The sequence below is a fragment of the Passer domesticus genome, chromosome 30 (assembly GCF_036417665.1).
Source record: "Passer domesticus isolate bPasDom1 chromosome 30, bPasDom1.hap1, whole genome shotgun sequence".
Classification (NCBI taxonomy): Eukaryota; Metazoa; Chordata; class Aves; order Passeriformes; family Passeridae; genus Passer; species Passer domesticus.
Window position 1 is genome coordinate 2,437,106 of NC_087503.1, and position 27,258 is coordinate 2,464,363.

Consider the following 27,258-nt stretch of genomic DNA (forward strand, 5'->3'; position numbering starts at 1 on the left):
AGGACAAAGCTGAGTGGTTTCCCTGGTGTCCCCCAGCCCTTGCTGGCCCCAGGGGCTGGTGGCATTTGTGCTCCCTCAGGTTCATGTCCCCACAGCAGCAGCATGGGGGTGCTCCTGCCTGCTCTGTGCAATGCAAACAGGGGCTCCTGAGCCAGTGCTGCCGTGGCTGTGCCTGCAAGGATGTGGCACCTGTGTGAGCTGGGGGAGAGGCCAGGGCTGCAGAGGGGGGATGTTGTTGGCAGCTCCATGAGGACGCTCTGGGACGCTGCCCTGGGCTGTCCAGTGCACTGGGGATGGATCAGCCCCTGCTCTGCTGCTCCTTCCCGTCTCCCCCAGGGCCCTTGCAGAGCCCCAGCCATGCTGTTTGCCCCCAGCCTGCCCACCGCCAGCCTGGGGCTGCTCACCCTGGGGCTTTTCTGTGCTGAGCATTGGCCTGGCCGTGTTCTTGAGAGAGCCTGGGCAAGGAGCCTGCAGCCCCCAGGGCCTGGCCTGAGGCGTCAGTGCTGCCCCAGCAGTGCCCATGGCCTGTCCCTGCTGCAGCCCCGGCACTGCCACCCCCAGGACTGTGCCTGGCCCCGAGAGCACTCAGGCCCTGCAGCAACACCAGGGCCACCAGGGCAGCGGGGCAGGGCCACGGCAGCAGCACTGGCAACACCAAGTGCTGCTGCTGCTGCTGGGCGCAGCTACTGTGCCAGCACTGATCTGCCCCAGCTCTGCACACAGACATTGCTGCTGCATCTCCAGAGAAGGCAACAAAAGGGCATCTCTGCAGAAAACTCTGCTGGGAGACGCTTGAGTTCCTTTCAAGCCACCAAGAGATCAGCCCATGATTGAAAAGTGTGTGGTCACAGGGAAGGTGGAGAGAAACAAAGTGAGAAATCACACAGAAAATGACATCTCTTTGAGGACAACATGAGAACACTAAACCAAGGAATAAAAGACCCCACAACCAAACCAAGAAGAAGTATCAAAGGTGACTTTTATTACAAGTGGTTTGCAGAAATTGCCCAAGAGTTTCATGTTCCTGAAATCATCTAGTCATCAGCCTCCTCACAGCAGCCTTGAGCTCCTCGTTCCTCAGGCTATAGATGAGGGGGTTCAGGGCTGGAGGCACCACCGAGTACAGAACTGACAGGGCCAGATCCAGGGATGTGGAGGAGATGGAAGGGGGCTTCACGTGAGCAAATATACCAGTGCTGATGAACAGTGAGACCACAGCCAGGTGAGGGAGGCAGGTGGAAAAGGCTTTGTGCTGTCCCTGTTCAGAGGGGATGCTCAGCACTGCCCTGAAGATCTGCACATATGAGAAAACAATGAACACAAAACAACTAAATAACAGAAAAGCACTACCCATAAGTAGCCCCAGTTCCCTGAGATAGGATTTGGAGCACGACAGCTTGAGGATTGCAGGGATTTCACAGAAGAACTGGCCCAGGGCATTGCCATGGCACAGGGGCAGAGAAAATGTATTGGCCGTGTGCAGCAGTGAATAGAGAAAGGCACTGGCCCAGGCAGCTGCTGCCATGTGGGCACAAGCTCTGCTGCCCAGGAGGGTCCCGTAGTGCAGGGGTTTGCAGATGCACACATAGCGGTCGTAGCACATGATGGTCAGGAGGGAAAATTCTGCTGAGATGAAAAAAACAAAGAAAAAGAGCTGTGCAGCACATCCTGTGTAGGAGATGGTGGTGGTGTCCCAGAGGAAATTGTGCATGGCTTTGGGGACAGTGGTGCAGATGGAGCCCAGGTCGCTGAGGGCCAGGTTGAGCAGGAAGAAGAACATGGGCATGTGCAGGTGGTGGCCGCAGGCTACGGCGCTGATGATGAGGCCGTTGCCCAGGAGGGCAGCCAGGGAGATGCCCAGCAAGAGGCAGAAGTGCAGGAGCTGCAGCTGCCGCGTGTCTGCCAATGCCAGCAGGAGGAAGTGGCTGATGGAGCTGCTGTTGGACATTTCCTGGGGCTGCACATGGGGACCTGTTCGGGGAGAAAGGACAGTGACAAGTCAGGAGAGGCTGCTTTGAACAAACCTGGGCCATTCCCTGCAGACTGTCCCACTGGGACTCACCCAGCCTTGTTCCTGCTCTGGGAAAACCTTTCCCCAGGTCCTTGCCTGAGCTCCAGGTGTGCTGGCTGAGTGTGCCAGGAACAGCCAGTGCTGTTTGTGGGGGCTTTTGAGGAGCCAACCGTGCCCCTCTGCCTTGGGTTTGTGGCCATGGGGCAGATGGACAAGGCTGGATATTCAGGGTTTTTCAGGGGAATCACTTCTAATGCAGAATGGCTTGGTAGAATCTGCACTCACATTTTAAAGGAAATAGATGTCAGTAGTTGGTGTAAGGAATTATTTTCCTACCACCACAGCATTCGTGGCTCTCTGAGGTCAGAAATCCCCAGCATTTCTGCTGCACTCCAAGTTTGCCACTCAGCGATGGGAGAGGCAAAGTGTTCCCTGTGGCTGAGGGAAGGTGAGGGGCTGGATGGGCTTGTTCCCAACTGCCCTGGCTTTGCACCTTTGGCTGCAATCAGAGCACAGTCACACTCCCAGGTCAACCTGGGATAAACCAGACCCTCTCCAGAGCAGAGGGATCCCTGAATATCTCACCCTCTCTCAAAGTCTCTGGGTAAGGTCTCAGCACTCCCTTTTGCCAAGGACACTCACGGCTCCCTTGGCAAACCCAGCAGCATTTCCTCAGCTGTGGCAGCTCTGCCCTTCCTGTGGGACATTCAGGGAACTGCCAGAGGCCCTGGCACAGATTTGCACCCAGGAGGTCAACTCAGAGCCTGGAAGGGCACAGGAAGGAGATCCCCGGCTGTGCCCATGATGGGATCTCAGGGAGGGGGCTCAGCTCATTCCCCTTTCCCATGGACTGCTTTGCCCACAGCCCCACAGGTCCCAGGGAAGCTTGGACACCCCATTCCCATGGACAGCCCTGCCTGGCTGGAATGCCAAGGGCAGTGCCTGACTCAGCTGCTGCAAATGCCAGAGCCTCCCTGAGAGCAGCAGATAACAGTGACAATATCAGGGCAGGGCAGAAACAAGAGAAGATGCTGTGGTGCTGTGCCTGAGAGGGCAGGGCAGAGACAGCCGGGCACTCAGGACAGTGTTCCCGTGCCCAGCTGTGCCCGGCACCTCCCACACACCAACAGTGCCCTCCTGGCCCAGCACTGCTCTCTTCAGCCCCCTCTCCTTGCCTGAGCATCTCCCTGGGCCTGGACATTCCCTCCTGAGAGGAGCCTTGTCCCTGCCAGCGCTCACAGAGCCCATCCCAACCTGTGTGCCCTGGCCCCGGCCCTACAGAAACCTGCCTGTGTGCAGGGCCCTGGCTGGGGCAGGCTCTGTGTGCAGGTGGGCAAGGGCAGCTCAGGAGAGCCCTGCTGGGCCCTGCAGAGGTGATGCTGCTGCTGTCCAGGGCTGAGGAGTGGCTGAGGGCCCTTTGGGAGGCTCCCAGCAGAGACTGACCACTCAAAGTTACAGTTCTGGAGTCTCTTTAAATGTTCAAACATTCCTTTGGTGATCCTGTGTGTCCCTTTCAACTCAGAATGGTTTGTGATTCTGGGATTACAATTCCTGCTCTGCTTCTCTCATTCCCCTGTTGTCTCTAATAAAAAGAGAAAAAAACTCTTGCAAAGGTGTTAGAACTGTAAAGTAAAAAACAGACATTTATTGGAAGATTCCAGCTGTCCAAGTGGGAATTGGGCACAACTGATTTCAACAATTCATTAAGGTGGATTAATTAGGATATTTAACAGGAACATCCAATAGGAGATTCTGTTTTCCCAGTTACACACGGTTGCTCAACTCATAGGAGTTGGTCCAAGGGCTTCTTTGCCATCAATTTTTGTTATGACTACTCACATTCTCATCAAAAAATGTTCTTTTTGTAGGCCTCTTCCTGGTAATAAGACTATACAGCATCAGGAATGTATTTATACAGTCAGCTTGTTCTAAATTCTAGGAGAAAGGTTAGGAAATGTACTAGAGTTAATTAAGGATTATAGTTAAAGAAGTATATAATAGTCATTTAATAGAGTTAATAAAGAGTTCAATAGAGTTATGTAAGGATTATAGTTTTATAACTATATAATAGTAATTTACAGCGCTATGAATACATGAAAATGTATCAAAAGTAAAAAATACTTTGTCATCACCCCAACTTTCCTATCCTTCTCCTAGCAGGAAATTGAAAACAGCCTCAAGAAAGCTTCTGATCTTTCCAGCAATGCCAGGCTTACCTTCTTTGGGAAGTGTCCTCCGGAGCTGTGCCCAGGCTGCTCTGGAGCTGGGAGCAGCCCTGCCCCACCCAGCCCCTCTCAGCAGCAGCACCTGCCCTGCTCAGGGTGGCTCCTTCCCCCCACAGCTTCTCCCCAGCGCTGGGAGCAGCTCCCCGGGCCGGCTGAGAGCTGTCCCTGGCAGGCAGCAGAGTCCCTGCCCCAGCACAGCGCCCTGGGCTGCAGGAGCCTGCTCTGCAGGACAGCCCTGGGCACCCCTGGCTGCACCCGTGGCTGCTCAGCCCTGCAGCAGAGCCTGGCAACAGGAGCTGCCTGGGGCTGTGCCTCGGCTGGGGCAGCAGGGAAAGCCAGCCCTGCCCTGGGGCCACATCCCTGCCCTGGAGCAGCTCTGAGAGACCTCCTGAAAGCTCCTAAAATCTGTGGGATGTGCCAGCTGCAGGATATCCCTGCAGGAACTGCAGCTTCTCTTCCCACAGCCAGGGAATGACTGTTTCAGATGCTAGGGTGATTTCTCCTCTAGTGAGCCCTGAGTGAGCTCTGCTTTGTGCTCCCTAGCCCAGGCTGAATTTAACCCCTCTGTGCCTCTGCACTGTGCCCCGGGGTGGCTGCAGGCAGTGCCCCAGCCCTGCTGGGCTGTGCACAGGAGCTGCTCCTGGCCAGAGCTGTCTCTCTGCAGTGCTGCCCTTGCCAGGAGCTGCCTCTGGGCCAGGAGCCCAGCCCAGCTCAGCAGCACAGACACAGCACAAGGACTTTAATGACCCTCTGGGGCTTTGTGCTGAGGCCCTGAACATCAGTCTCTGAGAGGCAGCTGAAGAAACCTCTCCAGAACTGCAAGTCACAATCCAACTCCAAAGTTTCTTGGACTTTTAATGGGTCCCACTGAGGGACATGACTAACAAAGTGTCCCCAGGCCCCAGGCAGAGCAGAGAACTGGAGGCAGTGATGCCAGGTGGGGACAAAGAGAAGCCAAGTCTTGGTGGCCTGGGGCACAGCAGGGTCTGTGCCAGCAAGGGCTGGGAGGAGACACCTTGTCCTGAGGCCCTGGGGCCTCCTGGCACAGCCCCAGCCAGGCTGGGCACTGTCAGCCCCTTGTCCTGCCCTCAGCATCCCCCCTAGCCCACATCCCAGTGGCCTCAAGGATCTGCTGGAAGGAGTCCCTGGGGAGCCTTGCTCAGCAATGGCCCTGGGGGCTCCAGAATGCTCCCAGGGAGTGCAGGTTTTTCAGAGGACTTTGGGTTTGGCTTTTGCCTTGACTTTCTGAGAGGTTTGTGGAATCATGGCCTCCAATTATCTGCTGTAATTAGTCCCTGCAGAGGCTTTGTCAGTAACAACACTCAGTGGGACTCGTTAATGCTTCAAGGTACTTCAGTTATTTTAAGGTACTTGGTGTTTCCTTTTTGATACAGACTCTGTGAGAGGTTTGTGCAATCATGGCCTCCAATTACCTGCTTTAATGAGTCCCTTGAGAGCTTTGTACTGACACTCATTGAGACTCATTAATTCCTTGAGATACTAAAATTTTTTAGGGTACTTTGGAATTTCCTTTCCACACTGAGTCTCTGAGATGGTTTTGTGCCATCCTGCCCTCTAATTCTCTTCTCCAAGGAGTCCACGAGGAGGCTGTGTTGGGGATTGACCTCACTGGGACCCATTAATTCCTTGAGACAGTTTGGGCTTTGACTCCTGGAAAGGTTTGTGCAATCTCTTCTCAGGCCCTGAGGTTCAAGGACTCAGCTCCAAATGCACCACAGGGCTCATTAGGATCAAACAAGTTTTGAGAAACCATTGCCCTGCCTTAATTTTCTTCTTTTCTTGTGCAGTTCATCAGGAAAGTTTCTGTAGTGGTATTGGTTTGCCAAACTGAGATTCTAGGCTAATGCATCAATTAGTGTGGTGGGTTCAGTGTTGGCTAATTACCTGTGCACTCACTAGGATATACTTACACATTTCCTGCTGTGAGACAGGAGTAGGTGGAAGGCAAAGTGGGCTCAAAACTTTAAAAGCCTATAAAGAAAATTTTATCAATAGTAACTAAAAGAAAGAGTAATAAGAATCAGAACAAATCTTTCAGAACACTTCTCCTCTCTCTACAACCTTTTCTTCCTTACTGACAATGTAAGGAGACAAAACACAAGATTTTCAGTCAGTTTACTGTTGGGTTGTGCTTTTAACTGGTTCTAGCTGTTTTAAGTTGTACTTTGTAAATTGGTGCATTCTATTCTCCCCTCATGCTAATAGTGCTTCTGCCCAGTTGCCTCCTCTTCTGAATCCCCTGTCAGTTTCCCTATCTCCTCCCTGGTTACCCTAAGAGCCATTGTATCCCTTTGCTCTGTCCCTCCCTGGTGCCCTGCCTGTCACTTGGCGACCCAGTCCTTTCATCTAGAAGCTTCTCTTTAGGGCGTTGAGTGATTGTCTCAGGGGCTGGGGCCCCTCCCCAGGTTACCTGTGTTTAGTTGTACAATAATGTCTGTATCCCTTTACCCACTCCTCCCTGGTACTCCATTGGTTGGAGGGCAGGCTTTGTACCCACCTCCCCTTATAAGTTGCCATTACTCCGTTAGTCTTGTCTTTGCCTTCTGGTTTCCTCGGAGCCTCCACTTCCCTGCTCCTCAATAAACCCAGTTTATCCCAGAAGACAGAGTCTGCCTTTCCATCGCTCCTGCCGTAGCAAGCCCAGAGTCTGAGAAGGCATCCTTGCCTCAGGCGCACTCCCTGCAGCACACAAAGAGGGGAGAGTGCCCCCAGCGCTGCAGCTCGCGTGCCACTGAGCTTGCCGGGGCCGCCCTGAGTGGGGGATTTTGGACACACGCGGCCGCAAGTAAGGGAGATAAAAAAGGATTGGGAGTTCTCAGGGGTACACATGTCCTTTAAGGGGGAACAATCCCCACGTGTCCAGTGCTGAAATAAACATACCGGCTTTACAACTTTTGCGAAGTTGCAGAGTTTTTTCTTTCCACAAATCATAACCATGTAATGAGACCGATGCTAGAAAATAAACAGCTTGAGATGCTTTCCACAGCAGTCCCATTCCGTTTGTGATTTGTACATAGAGCCCTGGCCAGCAATAGTGGGTGTGCTTCAAAAGAGGGATCTTGAGGGCAGGAGAACCGACAGTCCCTGCATGCCAAAAGACAAGTTGACGAGGGAAATGCCCAGCCTCGTCGAGACGAGGAAGGAAGTTTTGGAGAAACTTAGGAAAAAAACCAGGATGTATCATCTTTGGAAGGAGGGTCAGGTCTCTCAGGATGTATTTAAGAGGGCTGCTAGACCAGGTAGGAAAAAAATTTGGGAGGCCAAAGCTCAGTTTGAAGTTAAAATGGCGATTTTTGTAAAGGAAAATAAAAAATGTTTTTACAAATAGATGAATGATAAAAGGAAGGGTAAGACCAACTTTTGTCCTTTATTAGATGCATAATGGAACTTAATAACTGCAGATGAGGAGAAGGCAGAGGTGCTTAATGCATTCTTTGCCTCCATTTTTAGTGAGAAGAACAGCTTGTCCTCAGAAAAAATGTCCTCGCTGGTCAGGGAACAAAATGGTTCCCCGATTATCCAACAGACAGCAGTCAGAGAATTTCGAAGATGCTTGGATATTCCTAAATCCATGGGCCCAGATGGGATCCACCCCAGGGTGATGAGGGATCGGGCAGATGAGCTTGCCAAGCCGCTCTCCATCATTTACCAGCAGTCCTGGCTCACTGGGGAGGTTCCAGATGACTGGAAGCTGCCCAATGTGACACTCATTCACAGCAAGGGTGGGAAGGAGGATCCTGGTAATTACAGACCAGTCAGCCTGACCTCAGTGCCCAGTGAGGAAATGGAACAGTTTATACTGAGTGCCATCACCCAGCACTTCCAGCATGGCCAGGGTATCAGACCCAGCCAGCAGGGGTTTAGGAGGGGTAGGTCGAGTTTGACCAACCTGGTCTTCTTTTATGACCAGGTGACCCTGCTGGTGGATGCAGGAAAGGCTGTGGATGTGTCTATTTGGACTCCAGCAAGGCCTTTGGCACTGTCTCCCACAGCACACTCCTGGAAAAGCTGCAGCCCAGGGCTGGGACAGGAGCACTCTGTGCTGGGTTCAGAACTGGCTGCATGGCCGGCCCAGAGAGTGCTGGTGAGCGCTGCTGCATCCAGCTGGCAGCCAGGCACCAGGGCTGTCCCTCAGGGCTCTGTGCTGGGGCCAGCTCTGTTCAATATTTTTATTGATGACAGGGCTGAGGGGATTGAGTCTTTCATTTGTAAATCTGCAGATGACACTGAGCTGGGAGCGTGTAGCCATCTGTTGGAGGGTAGGAGGGCTCTGCAGGGAGACCTGGAATGGTTGAATGGATTGGCAGAATCCAATAAGATGAAGTTTAATAACTCCATGTCCCAAGTCCTGCATTTTGGCCACAATAACCCCCTGCAATGCCAGAGGCTGGAGACACTGTGGCTGGACAGTGCCCAGGCAGAAAGGGACCTGGGGTACTGCTCGACAGCCGGCTGAACATGAGCCAGCAGTGTGCCCTGGTGGCCAAGAAGGCCAATGGCTCCAGGCCTGGATCAGGAATGGTGTGGCCAGCAGCAGCAGGGAGGTCATTCTTCCCCTGCACTTGGCACTGGTGTACTTGGCATTCTTCCCCTGTTCTGGCACCATACCTCGAGTGCTGTGTCCAGTTCTGGGCCCCCCAATTTCGGCAGGATATGGAGGGGCTGGAGCGTGTCCAGAGCAGGCCAAGAAGGCTGGTGAGGGGTCAGGAACACAAGTTCTGTGAGGAGCGACTGAGGGAGTTGGGGTTGTTTAGTCTGCAGAAAAGAAGACTCAGAGGTGACCTTATCCCTCTCTACAGCTTCCTGAAAGGCGGTTGTAGTCAGGTGGGGGTTGGTGTCTTTCTCCAGGCAACGACTGACAGAACCAGTGGACAGTCTTCAGCTGCACCAAGGGAAATATAGGTTGGATTTTAGGAAAAAGTTTTTTTACAGAAAGGGTGATCAAGTATTGGAGTGGTTTGCCAAGGCAGGAGCTGAACACTGTGGCGAGATCCCTACTGTGAGGCCACAGAGGGACATGGCTCCAGAGCAGCTGAGTAGGAGAATGCATTTCACCAGATTTTGAAATGTTCCAGGAAAAAACCCCTAAAAACAATGAGCCAATATGGAATTAAGAGACCTAAGTGATGTCTAAAGATGAGGAACTTAATCCAGTATCTGCTAAGATCCTTTTACCTCTCACCCTAACCTGAAAAGGTCTTAACTAGAAAGAGGACATGGAATGTTAGACCAAAAAAGTGGAATCTCCTAATCTCCCATGAGGATGGAAGCCCCAGCTCTGCCTGCAGACCAGCGGACACAGCTGCATCATCCTCCTCCTCCGTGCCACTCCTGGGAGCACCGGCGGCGTGGGCAGGACCCGTCGATTTCTCCCCGCCTGAGCTGATTCTTTTTAATAAAGGCATTAAAAAAGGAGAAAGATCTCCTGACCTTTTTATTACAAATACCGATGACAACACTCTTTCAGTGATCTGAAAAGGATGACAAATTCAGAAAGTCTTTCCTGGGAGTGGTCGCTCTGTTGTTGCTCCCTCCAGTGCTGGGAATAGCTGCTGCAGCCACAAGATATAAACTCTTGGTGTTTCCCAGATCCCAGTCTGGAGCAGGTTTGAGTGGTTCCAAAAAAGGAAAGGATAAAAAGTCCAGGGAAAAATGTGGACTGCTTAGCTGAACTAACTAACAAGCAGAAGCAAAAAGCAAAAGCAAAGCAGGAGCACAGCAAGAAGCAAGAGCAAAGCAAAAGCAAAAACCAAAGCCAAAAAGCAAAAGCTACACTATGTACTGCCCCGTCTCTCTGTCCCACCAGCCGTGGGGGAGCAGGCTGATAACAAACCAAAACAAACCTTGCTCTTCAGAGCCAGTCTTGAAGGCACAGAACATAATATCCAGCGTTAACAGAACACACAACTGGGGATACAAGCATCATAACCTCATCCTAGGACACTGGTGGAAGGGAAAGCCCAGGCAGACAAATTGACAATGTCCATTTCACAAACTTCACCAGACATTTTTGAACAGGCAAGATTCAGTCATGCACTTTTTCATCAAAATGCACAGGCATTGATGGAATCCTTTTGCATTTCAAAAAGTCAAGCGAAGGAAATCATCAGTGCATGTCCGGATTGTCAGCTTGTGCAGCCACCTGTGTCCACTGGAGCAGTCAGTCCAAGGGGATTGCAGAGTCTTCAATTATGGCAAGCTGATGTCACAAAATATCCATCTTTTGGACAGCTCAAAAATATTCATGTCTCAGTCAACACCTTTCCAGGAGCGATTTTTGCATCTTTACTTACAGGGGAAACGGCAAAACATGCCACACACCATTTTCTGCAAGCATTTGCATCATTAGGGGTGCCACAAGAAATAAAAGCAGATAATGGACCAGCTTATATAGGAAAGGTGCTTGACACGTTTCTGAAAAAGTGGGGTGCCAGACATACCTTTGGTATTCTACACTCTCCCACAGGTCAAGCAATCATTGAAAGAACACATCACACGCTGAAATCCCTCTTGGACAAACAAATAAAGGGGAGAGGCAGAAGCAACACCTTGTATGCAGCTGAACAAAGCTCTATATGTGTTGAATTTTCTAAATGGCTCTTTTTCAGAGCTGACTCCACCAATTATCAGACACTTTACAAACAGCACACGGGTAAAGCTAAGGGAGAATCCTTTAGTTTTGATCCAGAATCCGGAGAGAGGACGAGTTGAAGGTCCTTTCAAACTAATTACGTGGGGCAAGGGTTTTTCTTGTGTCTCCACAGAGCAAGGACTGAAGTGGGTGTCAGCAAGACACGTGAAGCCCTACCAGACTCAGATGCAAGCATACACAGATACTGGAAATAAAGAGGCAAGCTCACAGGCAGAAGGAGATGACAAGACTGTGGAAACCTCCTCCACCAACATATAAGGAGTTCATGGACTTGGGGTTTCTTTCGGGACTTGGATGTCATTGCATTGCAAAGTTTCTCACAGGGAGTGGAGCCATGAGCAGGGGGTTCAGTCAGGTGTTGTTCATGTGCCTCATTCTCTCAGCTATTGCCTTAGGCAATGAGGTAGATTTGCCCATGGCCCAACCAAAAGAAAATGTATGGGAAACTTTAGCCAATGCAGCGGGTTTGGACGGCATCTGTTTGACACATTCAAGGCTGAAAAAAACATTTTCAACATGCTTGGTAGGCTTGCTGGTGAGTGAATGGCTGATTCCAAAGAACATCCCATCAAAGGTTTCACAGGTTATCTTGAATCTTGTGGACGGATGGTGGATTTGGACACAGTTTCTTCCTATGGCTCCTTTTGAGCCTCAGGAACTGGAAAGTCTTGGTTCAATGAAAATGAACTTTTGTATACAATTTGGTCTTTCAGGAGTGGCACAATCAAAGAACAAAACAGTAGATGTCACCCCAAATCATCTCATTTATAGAAATGCATCTGCTTGGTGTAATTACACCAAGGTGTCAGACAAACCATCCCTCCAAGTTCCAGCACAATTGCCACAAGACATCTTTTTTTATCTGTGGGGACAGAATTTGGCCTGGTATCCCTGCAAATGCCAAAGGTGGTCCATGCAGCATTGGAAAGCTTTCATTGCTAACGCCCAATTTGAAACTTTTAAAAGAACAAAAACATAGAGGGAAAAGATCATTTGAACAATATGATCCAAATTGTGACGACAAAGTTCGCGCGTAGAACAAGGCTCAGAGGATTTCAGCTGCAATCTTTTCACCACGGGTAGCATGGGGAATAGCCTTGGCCCAGTTGGATCAAATGGGTTGCTGGCTGAGTGGGCACGCTCGTGCCATCTCTCTTGCGCTGACATGTTGGCAGATGTCAACAGTGTGAGGCAGGCAACTCTCCAAAACAGAGCAGCAATTGATTGTCTGTTGCTGGCATGTGGGCACGTGTGTGAAGAGCTTGAGGGAATGTGCTGCATGAACGTGTCAGATCATTCAAAATCTATGCATGAAAACATAAAACAATTACAAGAAGGTATAACCAGACTTGGAGAAGTTACTGGATCTTGTTTGGATGGTGTGTTTGATTACTTCAATCTATCCTCATTATGGAGGGAACTTTTAAAAGTAGGGTTTTATATTTTAGTAGGATTTGTAATTCCTCTGCTCTTTGTGCCATGCATTTTTCAGTGCATGCGGCAGGCCCTGAATAAGGCTGCCAAAGATGTGTTTTTGGTGCAAAGAGAAGGGGGAGATGTCAAAACCCAGGACACCCTTCTGGTTGCCCTGGATGGCTCGAGCTCCTGGCAGGGGGCTGGGGAGTCCTGGCAGGAAACCAAAGACACTTGGGATTTTGATTTTAACTCATGGAGCAAATTGCCAACCTTGTATGAAGAATTACAAGTCACAAAATTTTAAGTAGAATGATAATGAATTTATCACGGGGTGAAAAGTGGAATTGTAGGGATTTTACTATAGGGGTCTAAGAGGCAAGATGGAGGGATTTGGGTGTGGTCCTGTCCTTCTTCCTTCTTCTTCCTAGCCTCCATCTTCCTGGTGATGCTGGCACTTTTGGATCGGTTTAGGGTAGAAGTTGACAGTTTAACATAGGCGATAGGTATTGGAAAATAATGGTAAATAAAGTACACGTAGTTCTTAGTATAAAATGTTGACACCAGCCCAAGGGCGGGCAGTGTGCCTCGGATAGGTCTGCTAGACAGACCTCTGCAGGTCAGAAAAAGAATGTTTTAGGTAAGAGACAATAAACAACCTTGAAAACCAGAGCCAAGGAATTCCGACTCCTTCTTCGACCATCAGGAAGAAAAGACTCTTGGAGTCATCCTGACTGCAGGAAACCTGAAAGTGACCCAGTTCAGAGGGAACCCTTAATGTAAAACTTCAGAATAATTTAGATTGGATATCCTCTTTTGAAGTAACCAGTCCAAAAACCTGTTCCAAATAGGGCCCAGCTGTTCAGGTCACCCAATTTCCAGTCAAAATTTTAGTATCTCCAAGAGCTGGGATCCATCTTCTTTTAAGGGATCCTTCCCTTAGAGAGTTTCATCCAATTACAGGATTTTCCTCCACCGTGAGAATGGGCACATCTTCTCCTCCCAGCTTCCCCTTGTGAATCCTTGTATATCCAGCTTTCCCAACCTTCTTCATTGACTCAGTGTCTTTTTTGAACTGGACAAGCAAAAAAGGACAAATTATCTTAATTTCTCTTTCTTTCCTTAGGCAGCAGGAGGTCAGTAACATGCCTGAGCCTTTCTAGGTTTAATCCTATCCCCTGAGTCATGGCTGTGACAGAAGAAAATGTGACCAATTCCTGGTGTCTTCCCTGCCCTTCTGGCCTTTCTCTGTGTCATGGGTTGGTGCTGGAGCAATGCCAGTGCACCCATGAAAATAGATTTTTCTCAAATGGCTACTGTGAGATGTGACCAGAAACAGAGCAGAGCAGGCTCAAGCTTTGAAATAAAGGAAAACACTTTATTAACTACAACTATAATAAAAGAAACACACAAAATTCAAACCAAAACCTTCCAAAACATTCTTTCTCCCCCTACCCAATGTCCAGCAAAGCACAGTGAGACAAAACCTTGGATTCTCAGTCAAGTTACCACCTCTCAGATAATCAATTCTCAGTTCCTTACCACCCCTCAGATAATCAATTCTCAGTTCCTCAAGGGAGAGAGGAGTCTCGCTGGTACCATAGTCTTCTCCAGGAAACACAGTTGAAACCTCCTCTGTTTCCATGTCAAACATCTGCCATTTTGACCTCCTCTTTCCATGCTCTCACCACCATCCATGGACCATAACTGCTTCTAGGGTTCCTTTTAAGGATGCTTTGCCAAGTACCAGAGAATGACAGTTTTTCTCATTTTTGGGACAACAGTCCCCCCCATTTTCACCTCCCCTGGGGCAAAGGATCTTCTGAACAGAGATCTTCTTCTTCCCTGATGACAGAGGGCACCACCACACCCTCCTCTGTTCACTTCACTCCTGCATATGGTGTCCCTGCAGCAGGTCACTCTCGCTCCTCACATGGCATCACTGCAGCAGGTCACTCACTTCTGCACTGGCAATCACTGCAATAGGTCACTCTCTTGGCTCAAGCCATTGCCTCCCCCTATATGCAGTGTCTATGTTACAGGAAAATTGGTTCTATCTATGGCTATAGAAGAAAAAGTCCAGCCAAAGGCCACTCCATCATCTCTTCCCACCTAGGATTCCTTCCAATATTCTCCTGACATCTCAAGTCCCAGGCTGTCTCTCTTCTCTTTCAGATCAAGGATTAGTGTTTCACAAAGTTTTCTTTATCTAAGGAAGAGTTAAAGCCTCGGGCTCTGCTGCCCTCAGGATGGCTGAAATCTCACAGCAGCCTGCCCAGGACTCCCACAGCTGGGCACCTTCCACTTCCCTTCTCTTTCCCCATGCCGGCAGTGCTGTCAGCACATGATATCAAACCATAAGGTGGCACAGGCTCTCTCTCTCTGGGGTCAGGCTCTCTCTGGGGGAGCTGCCCAGGACATCTCAGTGCTTCTCCACCCCTCTGTTCCTACAGGGGCCGTGCCCACTTCCACTCCATTCACCCCTTCTCTGTCCGAGGTTCCGGCCTCCCTCAGCCCAGGCCGCATGGCTTCCCCTGCCCCACCCGGCCTGTGGCTGGGCAGGGGAGCTTTGAACCCTTCACTGGTTGGAATAAAAGAGAGAGTTCCGCTGCGAGTTGTCTGCTTTTAACCCCCTGTGTTATCAGAGGCGTGTCCATGTCTTCTGTGGTTACACCAGGTATCAATATTTAAATCTGACCCATGATTGGTTTGACTATAAATTCCCAAGAAAAGTCACTTCCTTGTCAACCTGTGACACACGGCCTCTGGTGACTGCCCCTGCAACACTGGGGCCGGGTTCTTTCCTTCCCAAGGAGATCACTGGGACATTGTGGGGACCTCATGAAACCAAGGGGATCCTTGCGGCACCACTGGAGCCCATGGAACCAAGGGGGCATGGTGACACAGCAGGGCTTCATGGAACCCAGAGACCATTGTGACTCTGTGGGGCCTGATGGAACCATGGAGACCATTAGGGCCCTTCATGGCCTTGTGTCACCAAGGGGGCGTTGGGGCACCTTAGGGCCTCATGGAAGCAAGGGACCAGTGGGACATTGTAGGGCCCCATGGAACCGAGGGAACATGGAGCAGGTCTGGCTGACTTGGCCTCCTAGGGGCCATCTCTGGCTGATCTTGTGATGTCAAGGGCTGCCTGTCATCAGCTCCTGGTGTGCTGGAGCTCCATGCTTTCCTTGCTATGGAAAAGAACCATCCCTCTTTTCAGGTGCCCATTGTCAAAATAGGTACTCTCCCTAAAAAATTTCCTCTATGCAAGGGCATCTCTCAGAACAAAACCTGCCATCTCTTGCTGGCCTTGGCCTCTGGTGGTCACCCCTCATCCGCCTGGGAAACGCTGGGGCTCTGTTGCTTCCTTCTTATGGAGAAGAACCCGCTTTCATGTCCAAAGGCCATGGCCAAAATTAGAATTTGGCCTCCCAAATTCCGTATATCCAAGGATTGCTCCCTGACAAAAGTAGCCAGGACAGACAGGTCAGGATGGCCCTGTCCTCTGGTGATTTTCTTAGACTATGAGCTGCATGTTTTTGTTTGGAAACACCTTGGAGAGAGCCCAGAAATCTCCCAAGGTGGGGTTTTGAGGCCTCGGGCACACGAGCACTACATATGGACAAAGGAGCTCGGTGCTCTGTGCTGTTGTGGTGGTTTTGCATCATGAAAGTCATGGTCTAAGAGAAGCTGCTAGCAGTTTCCTCTGTGTCTGACAAAAAAACAATCAGTAATTAGCTTTGAGAACTGACAGTCTGTTAAACCACTAAGGAAACTGTACACGCCTCTGTGAAGACACATGTTAAAGATGAGAAAGCCTGGGAGGGTCTCTTTCCCTTCCGGCCAGCAGAGAGGTAACAAGGCGGGCCCAGCCCCCGTCTCAGCCGGGCCGGGCCGGGCGGCTCCTGCCGTGGGGCCGGGCCCCTTCCCAGGGAGCCCCCCAGGCCCCATCGGCTGCCGGGCAGGGCAGGGGAGGCCGCGGGGCCGAGGCCAGGCCGGGCCATGGCTGCGGTTGCCAACACCTGGGCGCTACCGAGCCCTGCCCCGCCGCCAGCCCGGGCCCAGCCAGGATCCGCCGGGCCCCAGGAGCAGCCCCGGGCCGGGCTGGCTTGGACAAGATTCTGCCACCCTTGGGGTTCACCCGCAAGCCCTGGGCAGCGGGAGGAGAAGCCATGGGCCCCGGCCACGCTGCTGCTGTGTTCTGGCCTGGCTGCTGAGATCCTGGCCCTGCCCCAGCGCGGCCCATCCTGACACAGCCCCAGCGCAGCCGCTGCAGAAACCTCCATGGTAAAACAGCTCTGGCTGCAAGGACCCAGCCTGGCCAGGGTCACGGAACCATCTGCAGACCCCGGGAGAGATATTAACTCTTTCAGTGCTTCCATCCTCCCTCGAGTGAGAGAAAAGGACAAAGTGCAGGCACACAGAGGAGCAACATGAAGACACCGATTTCAGTGAAGGAAGAGTCAAGACCCAGATGGGAGGAATTAGGAGATACTTTGATCTTGGGGCTCGAATCGTCTTGTAAATGTATAGAGATGGATGTAATTGATACATCAAACTTTCTTTTCCACCATAATGCTTTGAAAAGAATGGGGAGATGACTTGTTCAGCAAAGGCCTCCATGCTAAAGTAAGCAAATGTTGAAGTAGTTGTGATTCCAAGAGAAGTTTAAACGGAGAAAGAGAGAAGAGTGATGAGACCCCGTGCCCTCAGGGAGAGAAGAAGACCTCTGTTCCCAGAGACGAAGATGATTTCAGAAATAGATGAAGAGAAACTTTGCTCTTAAACCGCTCATGTTTAAACTAATACCCGATAAGTTAACATGGCCCATAAACAGAGCTGTGGGAAAAGCTGTAAAAAATGGCAGGGACTTCAAAATTGCAGATTTTCTGGGCAGCTGCTATTGGTGGGAGTTGAGAGCCATGAGAGAATTGTTTTCTTAAGTATGAGTCTCCGTAGTATGAAAGAGAGACTCCTCTCCCTAAGTGAACTGAAGAAAAACTATTCTAGATGTGGTAAACTGACTGGAAACTTTATGTTTTGTCTCCTTACATTGTCAGTGGGAAAGAAAAGTTTGTAGGGAGGGTAATTGTTCTGAAAGTTTTGTTCTGATTCTTATTACTCTTTCTTCTATTAACTGTTAATAATCTTTTCTTTGCACCCTTTTGAAGCTTTGAGCCTGCTGTGCATTTCTCCTAATCCTATCTCACAGCAGTACATGAGTAAGTATATTCTAGTGAGTGCACTGGTAATTAGCCAACACTGAACCCACCACAATAATTGATGTATTGGCTGAGAAATCTCAAATTGCTGCACCAAAACCGCTACAGAAATATACCTGAAGAACTGCAAAAGAGCAGAGGTAAATCAAGGCACAGCCATGGTTTGTTAGGATTTGCTTGATCCTAATGAGGCCCCATGGTGCATTTGGAGCTGAGCCCTTGACCTTCAGGGCCTGAGAGGAGATTGCACAAACCTTTCCAGGAGTCAGAAGTCAGAAGAAAACCCCAAAGTGTCTCAAAGCATGAACCTCAGGGTTCCACTGAGGTCCATCCCCAACACAGGCTCCTCATGGACTCCTTGGAGGAGAGAATTGGAAGCCAGGATGGCACAAAAACCTATCAGTGACTCAGTGTTGAAAGGAAAATCCAAAGTACACTAAAAAACTGTGAGTATCTCAAAGTATTAATGAGCCGCACTGAGTGTCAGTAGAAAGCTCTCAAGGGACTCATTAAAGCAGATAACTGGGGCCATGATTGCACAAACTTCTCAGAAAGTCAAGGTAAAAGCCAAACCCAAAGTCCTTTGAAAAACCTGCAGTTCCTGGGAGCATTCAGGAGCCCCCAGGGCCATTGCTGAGCAAGGCTCCCCAGGGACTCCTTCCAGCAGATCCTTGAGGCCACTGGGATGTGGGCTAGGGGGGATGCTGAGGGCAGGACAAGGGGCTGACAGTGCCCAGCCTGGCTGGGGCTGTGCCAGGAGGCCCCAGGGCCTCAGGACAAGGTGTCTCCTCCCAGCCCTTGCTGGCACAGACCCTGCTGTGCCCCAGGCCACCAAGACTTGGCTTCTCTTTGTCCCCACCTGGCATCACTGCCTCCAGTTCTCTGCTCTGCCTGGGGCCTGGGGACACTTTCTCAGTCGTGTCCCTCAGTGGGACCCATTAAAAGTCCAAGAAAGTTTGGAGTTGGATTGTGACTTGCAGTTCTGGAGAGGTTTCTTCAGCTGCCTCTCAGGGACTGATGTTCAGGGCCTGAGCACAAAGCCCCAGAGGGTCATTAATGTCCTGGTGCTGTGTCTGTGTTGCTGAGCTGGGCTGGGCTCCTGGCACAGAGGCAGCTCCTGGTAACCAGAAAGAGCTTCAAAAGCACATTTCCCTTGATGAGCAGCTCTTCTGCCAGCCCAGCAGGGCTGGGGCACTGCCTGCAGCCAGCCCCGGCACTGCCCAGAGGCACAGACGGGTTAAACTCAGCCTGGGCTGGGAGTACAGAGCAGAGCTCACTCAGGGCTCACTAGAGCAGAAATCATCCCAGGTTTCAAACAGTCATTCCCTGGCTGTGGAAGAGAAGCTGCAGTTCCTGCAGGGATCTCCTGGAGCTGGCACATCCCACAGCTTTTAGGAGCTTTCATGAGCACTCTCAGAGCTGCTCCAGGGCAGGGATGTGGCCCCAGGGCAGGGCTGGCTTTCCCTGCTGCCCCAGCCGAGGCACAGCCCAGGGCAGCTCCTGTTGTCAGGCTCTGCTGCAGGGCTGAGCAGCCACGGGTGCAGCCAGGGGTGCCCAGGGCTGTCCTGCAGAGCAGGCTCCTGCAGCCCAGGGCGCTGTGCTGGGGCAGGGACTCTGCTGCCTGCCAGGGACAGCTCTCAGCCGGCCCGGGGAGCTGCTCCCAGCGCTGGGGAGAAGCTGTGGGGGGAAGGAGCCACCCTGAGCAGGGCAGGTGCTGCTGCTGAGAGGGGCTGGGTGGGGCAGGGCTGCTCCCAGCTCCACACCAGCCTGGGCCCAGCTCCAGAGGACACTTCCCAAAGAAGGTAAGCCTGGCATTGCTGGAAAGATCAGGAGCTTTCCTGAGAGTGTTTTCAATTTCCTGCTTGGAAAAGGGATGGGAAATTTGGGGTGATGACAAAAAGATTTTTGCGTTTTATACATTTCTTCATATATTCGTAGCTCTGTAAATTACTGTTATACTTTTATAAAACTATAATCCTTATTTAAATCTATTAAACTCTTTATTATCTCTATTAAACTACTACTATATACCTCTATATTCATACTCCTTAATTAACTCTAGTACATTACCCAACCTTTCTATTAGATTTTAGAACAATAATCTGACTGTCTAAATACAGTCCTGAAATACTGTATAGTCTTATTATCAGGAAGAGGACCTACAAGGAGAACGCTTTGGATTTTTACCAGCATGTGAGTAGTCATAACAAAGAGTGGGGCAAAGAATCCTCTGGACCTACTCCAATGGGTTGAGCCAGAGGTGTGTAACCAGGGCAACTGAGTCTCCTACTGGATGTTCCGGTTAAATATCCGGATTATTCAACCTCAATAAATTGTTGAAATCAGGGGCTGGGTGTGCCCCATCCCCACTGGGACACCTGGAATCTTCCAATAAAGGTCTGGTTTTTATTTTAATGTTCCAACACTGTTGCAAGGGGATTTTTCCTCTTTTGATTATAGACCAACAGAGGAATGAGAGGCAGAGCAGGAATTGTAATCCCAGAATCACAAAACATTCTGAGTTGAAAGGGACACACAGGATCACCAAAGGAATGTTTGAACATTTACAGAGACTCCAGAACTGTACCTTTGGATGGTCAGTCTTTCTGCTGGGAGCCTCCCAAAGGGCCCTCAGCCCTGGACAGCAGCAGCATCACCTCTGCAGGGCCCAGCAGGGCTCTCCTGAGCTGCCCTTGCCCACCTGCACACAGAGCCTGCCCCAGCCAGGGCCCTGCACACAGGCAGGTTTCTGTAGGGCTGGGGCCAGGGCACACAGGGTGGGATGGGCTCTGTGAGCACTGGCAGGGACAAGGCTCCTCTCAGGAGGGAATGTTCAGGCCCAGGGAGATGCTCAGGCAAGGAGAGGGGGCTGAAGAGAGCAGTGCTGGGGCAGGAAGGCACTGTTGGTGTGTGGGAGGTGCCGGGCACAGCTGGGCACGGGAACACTCTCCTGAGTGCCCGGCTGTCTCTGCCCTGCCCTCTCAGGCACAGCACCACAGCATCTTCTCTTGTTTCTGCCCTGCCCTGATATTGTCACTGTTATCTGCTGCTCTCAGGGAGGCTCTGGCATTTGCACCAGCTGAGTCCAGCACTGCCCTTGGCATTCCTGCCAGGCAGGGCTGTCCATGGGAATGGGGTGTCCAAGCTTCCCTGGGACCTGTGGGGCTGTGGGCAAAGCAGTCCATGGGAAAGGGGAATGAGCTGAGCCCCCTTCCTGCGATCCCATCATGGGCACAGCCGGGGATCTCCTTGCTGTGCCCTTCCAAGCTCTGAGCTGCTCTTCTGGGTGCAAATCTGTGCCAGAGCCTCTGGCAGTTCCCTGAATGTCCCACGGAAAAGGGCAGAGCTGCCACAGCTGAGGAAATGCTGCTGGGTGTGCCAAGGGAGCTGTGAGTGTCCTTGGCAAAAGGGAGTACTGACACCTTGTCCAGAGACCTTGAGAGAGGGTGAGACACTCAGGGATCCCTCTGCTCTGGGCAGCGTCTGGTTTATCCCAGGCTGACCTGGGAGTGTGACTGTGCTCTGATTGCAGCCAAAGGTGCAAAGCCAGGGCAGTTGGGAACAAGCCCATCCAGCCCCTCACCTTCCCTCAGCCTCTCCCATCTCTCAGTGGCCAACTCAAAGTGCAGCAGAAATGCTGGGGATTTCTGACCTCAGAGATCCTGGAATGATGTGTGGGTAGGAAAACAATTCCTTATAGCAACTCCTGGCATCTATTTCCTTTAGAAGTGGGAGTGCAGATGCAACCAAGCCTTTCTGCATTAGGAGAGATTTTCCTGACAAATCCTGAAGATCCAGCCTTGTCCATCTGCCCCATGGCCACAAACCCAGGGCAGTGGGGCAGGGATGGCTCCTTGAGAGCCCCCATGCACAGCCCTGATTGCTCCTGGCACACTCTGCCAGCACAACTGGAGCTCAGGCATGAACCTGGGTGAAGGTTTTCCCAGAGCAGGAACAAGGGTGGATGAGTCACAGCAGAAGAGGCTACAGGGAATGGCCCAGGTTTGGCTCCAAGCAGCCTCTCCTGACTTGTCACTGTCCTTTCTCCATGAACAGGTCCCCATGTGCAGCCCCAGCAAATGTCCAACAGCAGCTCCATCAGCCACTTCCTCCTGCTGGCATTGGCAGACACGCGGCAGCTGCAGCTCCTGCACTTCTGCCTCTTGCTGGGCATCTCCCTGGCTGCCCTCCTGGGCAACGGCCTCATCATCAGCGCCGTAGCCTGCGGCCACCACCTGCACACGCCCATGTTCTTCTTCCTGCTCAACCTGGCCCTCAGCGACCTGGGCTCCATCTGCACCACTGTCCCCAAAGCCATGCACAATTCCCTCTGGGACACCACCACCATCTCCTACACAGGATGTGCTGCTCAGCTCTTTTTCTTTATGTTCTTCTTCTCAGCAGAGTATTTCCTCCTGACCATCATGTGCTACGACCGCTCCGTGTCCATCTGCAAACCCCTGCACTACGGGACCCTCCTGGGCAGCAGAGCTTGTGCCCACATGGCAGCAGCTGCCTGGGCCAGTGCCTTTCTCTATTCACTGCTGCACACAGCCAATACATTTTCCCTGCCCCTGTGCCATGGCAATGCCCTGGGCCAGTTCTTCTGTGAAATCCCACACATCCTCAAGCTCTCCTGCTCCAAATCCTACCTCAGGGAACTTGGGCTTCTTGTGTTCTCCCTCTGTTTAGCATTTGGTTGTTTTGTGTTCATTGTTTTCTCCTATGTGCAGATCTTCAGGGCTGTGCTGAGGATCCCCTCTGAGCAGGGACAGCACAAAGCCTTTTCCACCTGCCTCCCTCACCTGGCTGTGGTCTCTCTGTTTATCAGCACTGCCTCATTCACCTACCTGAAGCCCCCCTCCATCTCATCCCCATCCCTGGATCTGGCCCTGTCAGTTCTGTACTCGACGGTGCCTCCAGCCCTGAACCCCCTCATCTACAGCCTGAGGAACCAGGAGCTCAAGGGTACCCTGAGGAAAATGATGACTGTATCTTTTCAGAAATGTTAAACTTTTCTGCTCCAGAACCTTGTGAATGTAACTCTTTACAATCTTGGCCTTTTTTTCCTCTTTGTCCATTTTGTCATTGGGACCTTTTCTTATTATTATCCCAGTGTTAAAATGTTTTTTATAATATACTCTAGTACTTCTCTGAGCATTTCTACATGAACTTCCACTTCTCTTTTGTAACACAAAGGCTTTTAGGTGGCTTGTTCCCTCTGTATTTGAATAAAAATAAGTGGCTGTCCTGACCTGTGTGTCTAAGGCATTTCCTCAGCCCTTCTCGGGCTCTGCAGGGGCAGTGCCTGTGAGCAGAGGTGGAGGGAAGGGGCTCCCAGCACAGCAGCACGGCCAGGGACAATGGCCCTGCCTCTTTCCACATCTGCTCCTCCCAGCTCCACACTCCCCTTCCCAGCCCTGCTGTGGGTGCGAGGCCGGAGTGCTCTGGCAGCTTGGTCACTGTCCTGCTGCGTGTCCGTGCTGTGGCCTCAGGCAGGGACAGGCCATGGGCACTGCTGGGACACAGCTGGGCTCCAGCACAGCAGCTCCACCAGCAAAGGGTATCTCCTGAGCGCAGGGCAGGAAGGCTTTGCTCCTATCCAGAGTCACTCTCAGGACTCTCAAGAGGCTCCTCGTGTTCCTTGTTCTCCCAGGGCTCAGTGGGATGAGATCAGGGTCTCACTGGGGCCTTCAGGGGACTCAGGTCTGGGTCAGGTTTTGCTTGTTGGTGGCCAGTGCCCATCAGATGCTGAATGGTCTGTGCTGAACCTTCCTGCTGGGGCTCTGCAGCTTGTGGCAGGGCTGATGGCAGGGGAAGGTTTGTCTGGAGGGCCTTGGGAGCTGCCAGGAGAACACAGGGGACCTGCAGGGACAGGGTGTGCCAGGGAGCAGCAGGGAGTGGAGCTCACTGGGCACAGGCCTGGCCAGGCTGGGCTCACCCCGAGATCCAGGACTGAATGTCTGCTGTGAGCCAGGAGAGCTCTGCAGCCCAGGGACACAGCAGGCCCAGGGAAAGGAGTCTGGGCACTGCCTGCTCTGAGCCTCAGGGAACTCCCCCAGGAGGATCCAGGGCAGCCCCAAGCCCCTCTGGCAGCCCTGGCACAAGGCAGGCACCTCTAAGCCCCCTGCATGGCCCCGCAGAGCCTGTGTGGGAGGGGGTGAGTGCAGGGAGCACCATCAGCTGCCTCTGTGTGCCAGGCTGAGCAGCAGAGCCCAGCAGAGGCAGCCCAGGGCCCCGGGCAGCACAGCCCCCGTGCTCTGCAGAGCAGCAGCCCCAGCTCGGGGCTCTGGGCAGCAGGGCAGGGGCTGCAGCAATGGCTGCTGGGGCCAGCACAGACGTGTTCCCCTGGGAAAGGCTCTGGGGGCAGCTGGCATGGGCCAGGAGCAGAGCAGGAGCCCGTGGGTGTGCAGAGGAGCCCTGGCAAGAGGCTGCCCTGTCCCTGGGCCAGCAGGAGCTGCCTGAGGAGCCCCGGGGCCAACTCTGCTGCTGGGCTGGGCAGCGGGGCTGGCCCTGGGGCTGCAGGAGCTGCCCGAGCTGAGCATCTGCTGAGCATTCCAGACCCAGAGTGGCTGTCCCTGACCTCCAGTGCCTGCAGTTCCTGCTGCAGGGCCAGACCTGACTCTGCTGCTCTGCTGGGCTGGGGCAGGGGCAGGGAAAGGCTGAACTGGGCAGTGCCAGGGAGAGGAAAACAATGGACCCTTGTCGCCATGAGTCCCTCGCAGTGTCAGAATACACTCCGTGGTTCCATGAGGCCCCAGGGTCACAATGGCCCCTTGGTTCCATAAAGCCCCACAGGGTCACCATGGTCCCCAGGTCACACGAGGCCCTGCAGTGTCACAAGGGCCCCTTGGTTCTGTGGAGCCCACAGGGTCAGTTTTGCCAGTGGGCAGGGTCAGCACCAAAGACACAGACACCAACTGAAGGAATTGTGTCATTTATATAAGGTAAATCTGCAAAAATTACAAAAGTAAAGCACATAATCATTAGGAAATAATTACAATAGGAGCAGCTCAGCAATGCACTCAATCATCACCACCAAAGATCAAAGATTGCAGCAGTGATTAAGAAAGATCCAGCATCAGTTCCCCTCAGCCTTTACCATCCCCCAGATCCACACAGCAGCTGGGGAAGCTGTCCCAGCCAAGGGCTGCAGAGCCATTCCTGGACACTGGGAATTCCTGCAGGTGCCTCCAGCCACAGGTGAGGCTCCAACCTTGCTGTGAGAGGGCCCAGCTCTGACAGTGCTGAATGAACAAACTGACAGCACTTCTAGTGCAGGAACATCTGCTTTCATCCTCCTCTTGGGTTCCTCCCAAAGCCTGGCCAGGGCCCCGGAGGAACCAAGGGAGGTGACTTTGACCATTCAGCCCCAAACAAGGCCAGATGGGGCCTTGTCTGATTTTTAAATACAGAAAGGTATAGCCATGTTTTACCAATGAACACATACAGAAATCATACTGCTCATAGTGATTCATTAATGAGTAGATACAAATATAACATTTGGTGGGAAAATTTATTTAGAGGTCAGCTTTGGCTCAGGGCCTGTTGTTCAGGCCTCAGACAGGGCCTGGTGCTGAGGCCTCAGGACTTCAATTGGTCCTTTAACCTGTAGAGAAACTACAATTCATAATAATGCTTTCAATAACACAGTTTAGATTTAGGCATTAGGCAGAAAGGCATTGTGTCTTGTTCTTCAATTAAGTGCTGTTCAAGTTCATTACTCAGCTAGAATTCACATTCTTTTTAAAACAGCCCTAAATAGTTATTATTCTCTGTTATTTTATCAAAAAGTCCCTTTTTTCTTGAGACTCTGTGTCTTTTTAGACGTGTCTCAATACTCCATTTCCAGCACAGTGTAATGAATGTACGAGGCCAGATTTCAAAAAAAAAGATGAAAAAGGCTCTCGTTTATTGAAAAACAAGCTGGAAGGAACGGACGGTCCAAGATAAGCTTGGACCCCCTCACAACAGCTCAAAAAAAATAACAACGTGCTGCGAACACGTTGGGTTCTTTTCCAAGTGAACTAATCCCACTGCCCCCGAACCCGCAAGAACCACGCTCAAACGAAAAACCCCCCTTTTATAACTCCCTTTGGTCCAGGATTGGTGGGGTTTGGATCCATGCACTGATTGGGGGAATTTAGGCACTCTGATAGGTCTTTAGCGAGGTTCATTCTGGGCCAATCATTTCTTCAGGGCGTCGAATGATTGCTTGGTGCCCTGGCCCAATCACTCCTCGCCTCGTCCACCTCCCGTCTCCACCAAGTCCTGGACACCTTTTCTCCTCACAAAAAACAACTCCCCATTCTTTCCCCAAAACCAATAGGACCAAACTTACAACAGCATGTGTGAGAGAGACAGTCTGGAATTCCCTCCCTTTGCCTCACGACCGTCTCAAGGACAGACATGGGGAGCCTGAGGACCCTGATGGGAATTGTGGGCTGCCAGTGGTGGATGAAGGCCAAATAATCCTGAGGCCCCTGAGCAGAGTTCTGCCCTGCCAAGTGATTGTTCACAGCTGTGTCTACAATGCCTGCTTCTGGCAGGGCCTGCCAAGGAGGCGACTCGCCCTATACGCTGGCACCTGTTTGGTGACAATAGCTTGAGCATTTCCCCACCTCTTGGCCTGGTTGGACTTTGCTAGGGTAACCTTTGGTGGTCCCTCCCCTCACAGAAGAGCCATCCTCTGCTTTCCAGCCACCGTGATGAACGGATTGAGATGGGTGAAGCCTCCCTCTCAAGGACTGAGACATGAAATCTCTCTATGGAGAAGCTCCCCTCTGCCAAAGAGGGAGACTGAAACCTCTAACACGGGGGAGGTGTGTGGGGGAGCCAACCTGACCAAAAGTGAGATGTTTGCCTGCAGGTGTGGCCATTGGACCAAGAAGACAATGGTTGTCGCCTACTGCTGAGGACACAGACTGGCTGTACCTTCTTTTCCCCTCAGTGATCAATGGACTTCTTCTTTATTGGATCTGTTCCCCCTCAGTGATTTCAGGAGCTGTTCCCTCCTTAGGAATGGACTATACTAGAACCTTGAGTTAACCAGGTGTTCTGAGATTCTTCCTCACATGACAAAAGGGATGTATTAGCCGGACCATGAGGATTTTGTCTCTCTGTTGGTAGCAATATTCTGCCTCCTCTCTCTCTCTCTCTTTATCTCTCTCTCTATCCTTTATCTCCTTTCTAATCCTTCTATTGCATTTGCTGCGGGCACTCAATAAAAGGTGCATTTGTGTTGATGAATACTGAAATCCCCTCAGTGTTGTTTGTGCACTCTGAGATCAGTTAACGAACCATCATGAGTCCCGCTTGTATGAGCGGATGGTGACAGCGTGTCACTGCAGCCCCGTGTCCCTTGGCAGCCCTTGGGAGTTGCATGGGACACAGAGCAGGCCCATTGTCTGCATTTTCCGTAAATCCCATGCATTTCCCTGTCTCCTTGGGATGTTCCCTGTGGCACAGTGAGGTTACAGGGCTATGGGCAGAGAAGAAACCTGAAAGGCTTTCCTGGAGAAATGTCCTGGTCTTTCCAGCACCACTGGAGGCTATTTCCTCTTGTCCAAGCCTTTCCCTTGGTAGTAAAGACAGAGAAAATGGCGCTAAGTTAATCTTTCTGTAACTTGTTTTTTGGAACTTCTTGAGCACACTAACTCAATGTTGTATTAATGCTGTCTTTGACTGCAATCCTGGATTGAAACTTCACAG

At 51.5% G+C, this 27,258-nt stretch overlaps 2 protein-coding genes and 1 long non-coding RNA gene across 3 annotated transcripts; 2 read left to right on the forward strand and 1 right to left on the reverse strand.

Annotated features, from left to right (window-relative positions):
* Positions 1-1,007: 1,007 nt before the first annotated feature.
* LOC135287628 (olfactory receptor 14C36-like) lies at positions 1,008-1,948 on the reverse strand. The gene has a single exon (XM_064400902.1). It carries the CDS (start codon positions 1,946-1,948, stop codon positions 1,031-1,033), a length of 918 nt encoding a protein of 305 aa, XP_064256972.1. The 3' UTR covers positions 1,008-1,030.
* Positions 1,949-22,007: 20,059 nt separating this feature from the next.
* Positions 22,008-22,559, forward strand: LOC135287567 (olfactory receptor 14J1-like; the record flags this gene model as incomplete). The annotated part of the gene is made up of 1 exon (XM_064400857.1): positions 22,008-22,559. A coding segment is annotated over one exon (552 nt), but the record flags the coding sequence as incomplete, so codon positions are not given.
* Positions 22,560-24,356: 1,797 nt separating this feature from the next.
* On the forward strand, positions 24,357-26,887 carry LOC135287647 (uncharacterized). The gene is made up of 3 exons (XR_010351204.1): positions 24,357-24,494; positions 24,660-24,750; positions 25,877-26,887. It is a non-coding gene; the product is annotated as an uncharacterized LOC135287647 (long non-coding RNA).
* The last annotated feature ends 371 nt before the right edge of the window (positions 26,888-27,258 follow it).